This window comes from Hyperolius riggenbachi, chromosome 5 (genome assembly GCF_040937935.1).
Source record: "Hyperolius riggenbachi isolate aHypRig1 chromosome 5, aHypRig1.pri, whole genome shotgun sequence".
NCBI lineage: Eukaryota > Metazoa > Chordata > Amphibia > Anura > Hyperoliidae > Hyperolius > Hyperolius riggenbachi.
In genome coordinates, this window is record NC_090650.1 from 273,363,546 (window position 1) to 273,372,205 (window position 8,660).

Below are 8,660 nucleotides of genomic sequence, written 5' to 3' on the forward strand. Positions count from 1 at the left end.
CCTGCAGCTGGCGACGCAATACTGCGTCGCTGGTCCTGCAGCTGCCACTTTGCCGACGCGCGGTATGAGTGCGAGGTCGGCAAGTGGTTAAAATGCATAGAAAATGGATAAAATTAGAACAGTAAAGCTGGTCTAGTCCACAATGTGAAATTGGTTAAAATTTTAAAATTACCTTTTCATTTGAATTTGTAGTCAGCTATCAATATAGGCATTTTATATAGGCAGGGCAGGGCACTAATGACCCCATTTTAGAAAGAAGACACCCCAAGGTATTCCGTTAGGAGTATGGCGAGTTCATAGAAGATTTTATTTTTTGTCGCAAGTTAGCGAAAATTGATTTTAATTGTTTTTTTTCACAAAGTGTCATTTTCCGCTAATTTGTGACAAAAAATAAAATCTTCTATGAACTCACCATACTCCTAACGGAATACCTTTGGGTGTCTTCTTTCTAGAATGGGGTCATTTATGGGGTTCCTATACTGCCCTGGCATTTTAGGGGCCCTAAACCGTGAGGAGTAGTCTTGAAACAAAAATGACCTGTGAAATCCTAAAGGTACTCATTGGACTTTGGGCCCCTTAGCGTACTTAGGGTGTAAAAAAAGTGCCACACGTGGTACCGCCATACTCAGGAGAAGTAGTATAATGTGTTTTGTGGTGTATTTTTACACATGCCCATGCTGGGTGGTAGAAATATCTCTGTACATGACAATTGTTTGATTTTTTTTTTTTTTACACACAATTGTCCATTTACAGAGAGATTTCTCCCACTCAGCATGGGTATGTGTAAAAATACACCCCAAAACACATTATACTACTTTTCCTGAGTACGGCGATACCACATGTGTGACACTTTTTTTTGCAGCCTAGGTGCGCTAAGGGGCCCAACGTCCTATTCACAGGTCATTTTGAGGCATTTGTTTTCTAGACTACTCACGGTTTAGGGCCCCTAAAATGCCAGGGCAGTATAGGAACCCCACAAGTGACCCCATTTTAGAAAGAAGACACCCCAAGGTATTCCGTTAGGTGTATGGCGAGTTCATAGAAGATTTTATTTTTTTTGTCAAAAGTTAGTGAAAAATGACACTTTGTGAAAAAAAAAAAAAACAATAAAAATCAATTTCCGCTAACTTTTGACAAAAAATAAAATCTTCTATGAACTTGTCATACACCTAACAATACCTTGGGGTGTCTTTTTTTTCTAAAATGGGGTCACTTGTGAGGTTCCTATACCGCCCTGGCATTTTACGGGCCCAAAACCATGAGTAGTCTGGAAACCAAATGTCTCAAAATGACTGTTCAGGGGTATAAACATCTGCAAATTTTGATGACAGGTGATCTATGAGGGGGCGAATTTTGTGGAACCGGTCATAAGCAGGGTGGCCTTTTAGATGACAGGTTGTATTGGGCCTAATCTGAAGGATAGGAATGCTAGGGGGGTGACAGGAGGTGATTGATGGGTGTTTCAGGGGGTGGTTAGAGGGGGAAATAGATGCAATCAATGCACTGGGGAGGTGATCGGAAGGGGGTCTGAGGGGATCTGAGGGTTTGGCCGAGTGATCAGGAGCCCACACGGGGCAAATTGGGGCCTGATCTGATGGGTAGGTGTGCTAGGGGGTGACAGGAGGTGATTGATGGGTGTCTCAAGGTGTGATTAGAGGGTGGAATAGATGCAAGCAATGCACTGGCGAGGTGATCAGGGCTGGGGTCTGAGGGCGTTCTGAGGGTGTGGGCGGGTGATTGGGTGCCCTAGGGGCAGATAGGGGTCTAATCTGATAGGTAGCAGTGACAGGGGGTGATTGATGGGTGGCAGTGACAGGGGGTGATTGATGGGTGATTGACAGGTGATCAGTGGGTTATTACAGGGAAGAACAGATGTAAATATTGCACTGGCGAATTGATAAGGGGGGGGGTCTGAGGGCAATGTGAGCGTGTAGGCGGGTGATTGGGTGCCCGCAAGGGGCAGATTAGGGTCTGATCTGATGGGTAACAGTGACAGGTGGTGATAGGGGGTGATTGATGGGTAATTAGTGGGTGTTTAGGGTAGAGAACAGATGTAAACACTGCACTTGGGAGGTGATCTGACGTCGGATCTGCGGGTGATCTATTGGTGTGGGTGATCAGATCGCCCGCAAGGGGCAGGTTAGGGGCTGATTGATGGGTGGCAGTGACAGGGGGTGATTGATGGGTGATTGACAGGTGATCAGGGGGATAGATGCATACAGTACACGGGGGGGGGGGGGGGGGTCTGGGGAGAACCTGAGGGGTGGGGGGGTGATCAGGAGGGAGCAGGGGGCAGTTTAGGGAATAAAAAAAAAAATTGACAGGGGGTGATTGATGGGTGATTGACAGGTGATCAGGGGGATAGATGCATACAGTACACGGGTGGGGGGGGTGATCAGGAGGGAGCAGGGGGCAGTTTAGGGAATAAAAAAAAAAAAATAGCGTTGACAGATAGTGACAGGGAGTGATTGATGGGTGATTGGGTGCAAACAGTGGTCTGGGGGGGGGGGGGGTCTGTGGGGTGCTGTGGGCGATCAGGGGGCAGGGAAATCTGTGTGCTTGGGTGCCGACTAGGGTGGCTGCAGCATGCCCTGGTGGTCCCTCGGACACTGGGACCACCAGGGCAGGAGGCAGCCTGTATAATAGGCTTTGTATACATTACAAAGTGTATTATGCACTTTGTATGCGGCGCGCCGGGTGCTAGTAACCCGCCGGCACTTCCGAACGGCCGGCGGGTTACAGTGCGAGGGGGGCGGAGCCAGTCCCCGGCAGAGGATTGCGTCACGGATGACTCGATCGCTCCGCCCATGCCATGCCGCCTCTGGGCATGAGCTGGTCCTTGCGGGATCCACTTTCCGGCCGCCCCTGTGCAGTGGGCGGTCGGTAAGTGGTTAAATAGATTGTTTAGAAAGACTAATAGACAGATTCAGAGAAGATTCAGGGCAAGGAGAGGCAGTTTAAAAAAAATGCACATGTAAAGGGATGCTGGGGCTGCCTCCTTGATACATTTTCTCTGTGCAGAGACAGTTGGTATAAACTCAGCCAGCACTGCTAGTTTAGTGCGGGAATTCCCTGACTTTTTATCGCAAGTGTAAACATTTTTATGACTTAGCACACAAAAGTCTAAAATACCGATGCGGTGTTTTCCCTCCAAGATTTTTTTTTTCCCTGCAAATGTTTTATGAGTAGAGCCTATAGCAGGAACAATTATTGCTTATTCAACAAAAATGAAACCTTTCTTCAAAGTGAAAGTCCACTTAATGTTTTTACTTCAGTAGGGCTTTAACCACTTTCCCCTCTACTACAGTATATCTACGTCAGCTGTGGCATCCTCCAAGCCACAGCCACGTAGATATACTGACCTGGCTGCAGCCCTGCTGTGCACGGTCGGGTGCTCTTTAGAGCGCACCCTCCGGCACTGTCAGCTGCAATACTAATTGGTGGAAGGGAACATGTTCCCTTTTGGCCAATTAGTCCACCCCCCTCCCATGAACGATCGCTGCAGTAGTGAACTGCAGCGATCCTTCATCTGTCCCCCTCGGCGCACATGTAGTTAATTAAAAGGCACAAGCAAGCAGCCACACTCACCTACCTCGTTCCTGCGACGATCCTGAAGCCTGATCCTCCGATCACCGCTCTGAAGTCAGCCGCATATTGCCGGAAACCCGGGTCCAGGCTTGATGACGTCATCAAGCCGGGACCCGGGTTACCGGCAATATGCGGCTGACTGCAGAGCGGGGATCGGAGGATCAGCCTTCAGGACAGTCGCAGGAACGAGGTAGGTGAGTGTGGCTGCTTGCTTGTGCCTTTTTATTAACTATATGTGTGCGGAGGGGGCTGCCTGATGGTGGGGGGGGGGGGGACACCTGACTATAGTTTCTTGGGGGGAGGGGAGGAGGATTACCTAAAGGGGGATTTAAATGTTTATTGGGGGGGCATCTGAGGAACCAAGGGGAGGGGGGTTTACAAATTTTGCACATCTGGGCACCTGGGGGGGCCCATAACTTAATACTGGGGGCACGTTTGGCTATAATGGGGGGCAGCGCTAATCCTGGGGGTACATCTGGCCATAATGGGGGTAATCCTGATCTGGGGACACATCTGGCTATAAAGAGGGGCACTATTCCTGGGGGTGCATCTGTCAATCTATTATGGGGGTGGCAAACACGGGACACATCTGGCTATGCTGGGGGGGCTAATATTGGGGACACATCTGGCTATACTGGGGGTGGGGTGATACTGGGGACACATCTGGATATCTATACTGGGGCGACTTTAACTGGTGGCACAGTTTTTATGTCAATCGCACTTTTTATTTTTAAACAGAAATTGGTCAAAATTGAGAAATAGTGAAATTTTTTTTATTTCCCCCCCCCTTTTTCCCATTAACATGCATAGAGAGGAACATTTTACTTGGGACCAAATACCCCCCAATGAAAGCTTAGTTTGTCTTGGAAAAAAAAGATATATAGATCATTTATGTGGCACGAGTACAGATTAAGTTATTGGTGATTAAACAGGGACACCGCTAAAGCGTCAAAACTGCTCTGGTCAATAAGGGGAAAACAAGGTCTGGATGCGAAGTGGTTAAAGAGACACTGAAGCGAAAAAAAAAAATATGATATAGTGAATTGGTTGTGTACTATGAATAATTACTAGAAGATTAGCAGCAAAGAAAATATTCTCATACTTTTATTTTCAGGTATATAGTGTTTTTTTCTAACATTGCATTATTCTATAATATGTGCAGATTACACAACACTCAGCATTCAAAATGAGTCTTTCAGAGCAGTCTGTGAAGTAATGACCTCTCCTCTAGCAGAGAAAAAGTAAACAGTTCACTTACAGTTGAGATAAGTCAGATAACAGCCCTCTCCACGACTTAAGGCCCATACACACGTCGGATTTCCGCGAACGACGGGTCATTTGAACGTCCCGTCGTTCCCCCCGCTAAATCGGGCGTGTGTACAGACTGTCGTTCGCTTGATAAGAGTGAGTTTGAGCGATACGCCGGGCGGATTGCTCAAACTCTCTTATCAAGCGAACGACAGTCTGTACACACGCCCGATTTAGCGGGGGAACGACGGGACGTTCAAACGACCCGTCCGCGGAAATCCGACGTGTGTATGGGCCTTAACTTGGTTGGAGAGCTTAATGGCTTGTTTGCATAGAGATAACAACTGGAGTTTCTCAACTCTTCCTGTACTGTAAACAATTAGACTGATGTATCTGATCTTAATGTTTTATTTCTTAGCTGTGCTACACATACAAATCATAATATCATCATTTTTTTTTTCGCTTCAGTGTCTCTTTAACCCGTGTGGATTGCAGTTTTGAGTAGGGATGCCATTCATCTGTGGCACGTGATTGGTTGTGGCAAAATTCCGAATTTCAATCTCCTAATCCCTAGCATGACCTGAAGTTAGCCAATCGGCATTGTCTACATTTCTGAACATGATGTGATTGCCAAAGGCTAGCGGACTTCAGGTCAGGGGGTCATGCTGGGCATTATGGGATTAAACTTTACCTCAGCATATTCTATCTCTCGGTTATTTTAGTTATGTATATAAATGACATGCCTCTTTCATATACATTTTACTTTTCTTTTTAGGTCAATTGTCCGAGCTGTGATAAAGAATTTCTCCATTGCTTTCTTCTTCCCAGCGTTCATTACTCTGCTATTCTTCCAGCATAACAGAACCGCTTATGATATTGTAGCTGGCACCATTGTTGTGAAGAGGAACATAAGATGATGGAATAGGATATGACATCAGAACTTTGTGAGGTGGTGTCTCAGACTGTTCAAGACCAACCTCCTTTTTTTTTTTTTTTTTTTTATAACAAACAAAAAGTCACATTTTAAAAGTTGAAGGTGTTATTAATCGGCTGGATCCAAGAGAAATCTTTATAGAATTATGATTCTTCATCATGGGTTGGTTTAAATTATCAGTATTGTTATTTGGGAAAAAAAATCTACTATTGCAAGATATATAAAGTGTTTAAAATATGGATTTATCTAAAATCTACCTGTACAACACATTGTATAAGAAGATGTAGGCATTACCAAGAGCCATTTGTGAAAAATAGCCATGTGTCCATATCTCACTCTACTGCTCCTGGGAAAAGCTGTGCGTTGCATCCTGCTTTATCAGCCACAACCCTTTCCTGTAGTGGAGGGAAGGTTCTAAATGCTACAGTGGCCATGTAACGATGGCAGTAGCTGAGCTCTTATGCATAGATGCTGTATTCAAAAAAAAAAATCTTTCATACTGCTGTCACTGCAAACATCAAAATCACACTTGCTTGGGTTTTTTTTTTTTTTGTAGGTCTTCCTTGTGCTGGCAGAGCAGCTCTAACCAACATGAGAGGTCATGTGTTGTGACACTTCGCTTATCGACTGCATTAGGCTGTTTGTTTGGGGAGGGGAGAGTTGCAGTTTGTACTACAGTAGCGCTCCTGTGGCATGAGACCTTTGCTCCCCATGTGCATCAATGGGCCTCAGGTACCCATTTTTTTTATCAGTTTGCTGATTGTAGTTTCTTAAACCACTTTTGAGAGGTATTGACCAGTGGATATTGCAGTTTGGCTCTCAGCAATGTTACTCAGACCCTTCCACTTATTTTACGTTCAAGAACTGTCAGAGCTGCTAAGAGATCATGTCAGATGTGGGAGAATGTGGTTCTTAGGGCTAATTTTCAATAAAAACGTGTTGTCTTGTCAATGTATTCAGTGCATTCTGAAATGCACAGATGAAAACTAAGCCCTCTCTTGTACCATCGTGATGCAGTGGGGATGTCTCGGCACCCTGCGGGAAAAAGGTATAGGAGAGAAAAAGCAGGAGCCCAATAGTGTAATATATCGATGTACAGGTGGATAGTGTTAATTCAAAAATGCTACTCACAAAGGAGGGTTGCAAGGGGGAACTGACCGCAGAAAATAGGCTGAGACTATAAACCTGACTCCACTCAAGGTAGTCCCAGCCAGGACCTGGATGTGATCACTCTCCTTGGAAAAATAGGGGCAGGAGGCCACTGTGGTGGGACCCACAGGTGATCTATCACCACCCTTCAGACACAGTGGCCTCAATTCACTAAACTTATCTCCTGTCTTTAATAACTCTTCTAGAGTTGTTACCATGGTAATAAGGCATGTAGTATTCAGGAAACATTTTACCTCAGGCAAGCCTAAAGTTAACTCTTCTGTCTTTAAATTAACTCTCCAATCCTTAAAATAACTCCAGAGTTAGACAGGCTGTTAATTAACTGCGTGTGAAAATAACTACAGAGGAGGTAAATTAACTACAGGAGAGGTAACTTAACCAGCCTGGCGGTATGGATGAGCTCAGCTCGTCCATCACCGCCGGAGGCTGCCGCTCAGGCCCTGCTGGGCCGATTTTCATCAAATAAAGAGCAGCACACGCAGCCGGCACTTTGCCAGCCGCGTGTGCTGCCTGATCGCCGCCGCTCTGCGGCGATCCGCCGCGAGCAGCGGCGAAAGAGGGTCCCCCCAGCCGCCCGAGCCCTGCGCAGCCGGAACAAAAAGTTCCGGCCAGCGCTAAGGGCTGGATCGGAGGCGGCTGACGTCAGGACGTCGGCTGACGTCACTCCGCTCGTCGCTATGGCGACGATCTAAGCAAAACAAGGAAGGCCGCTCATTGCGGCCTTCCTTGTTTATTCTGGGCGCCGGAGGCGATCGGAAGAACGCCTCCGGAGCGCCCTCTAGTGGGCTTTCATGCAGCCAACTTTCAGTTGGCTGCATGAAATAGTGTTTTTTTTTTATTTAAAAAAAACCCTCCCGCAGCTGCCCTGGCGATCTTAATAGAACGCCAGGGTGGTTAAGGAATGAAGAGGTAAGATAACTCTCTCACGTGTGGAGGTAAGTTTTATCTTGCTTTATTATCTCTAGCATGATCTTAGTGAATTGAGGCCAGTGTGTCGGGTAAACTAAGCACAATAGGGGGAAAGAGGCACCCTGGTTAGATCAAAGTGTCTAAAAACAAAAAAAAAATGAGGTAGCTTTTGTCATTGAGGTAAGTCTCCTCATATTTATCTTTTTAAGCTGTTTTTAGGTAAAGTCATAGTGAAGGTTGCTAATCTTCAATCATGATTAACCATTTCAGCCTACGGGGATTTTTCACCTTATGCATCGGAGCAATTTTCACCTCCCATTAATTCGCTAATAACTTTATCACTACTTATCACAATTTATTGATCTATATCTTTTTTTCTGCCACTAATTGGGCTTTCTGTGGGTGGTACATTTTGCTGAGAACCACTTTACTGTAAATGCATTTTACACAGGATTAATAAGAAAAAAATGGAAAAAAAATTCATGATTTCTCAGTTTTCAGCCATTATAGCTTTAAAATAATCCACGCTACCATAATTAAAACCTATGTATTTTATTTGCCCATATGTCTCGGTTATTATACCATTTAAATTTTGTCCCTATCACAATGTATGGCGCCAATATTTTATTTGAAATAAAGGTGCATTGTTTCCGTTTTGCGTCCATCACTATTTACAAGCTTATAATTTAAAAATGTTTGTAGTATACCCCCTTCAAATGCATATTTAAAAAGTTCAGACCTTTAGGTAACTTTGTTTTTTTATTTTTATTTTTTCCATGAAAAATTTTATTTGGGGAATATTTTGGTGTGG

The 8,660-nt window shown here is 45.1% G+C and overlaps 1 protein-coding gene across 1 annotated transcript in view; it reads left to right on the forward strand.

Moving 5' to 3' along the window:
• Nucleotides 1-5,865, forward strand: part of FAM8A1 (family with sequence similarity 8 member A1) — a 29,128-nt gene extending 23,263 nt beyond the window's left edge. The window contains exon 5 of the mRNA XM_068234649.1: nt 5,612-5,865. Within this exon, the coding sequence (XP_068090750.1) occupies nt 5,612-5,753 (142 nt within the window). The 3' untranslated portion in view covers nt 5,754-5,865. The remainder of the gene's footprint in view (nt 1-5,611) is intronic.
• Nucleotides 5,866-8,660: the final 2,795 nt, after the last annotated feature.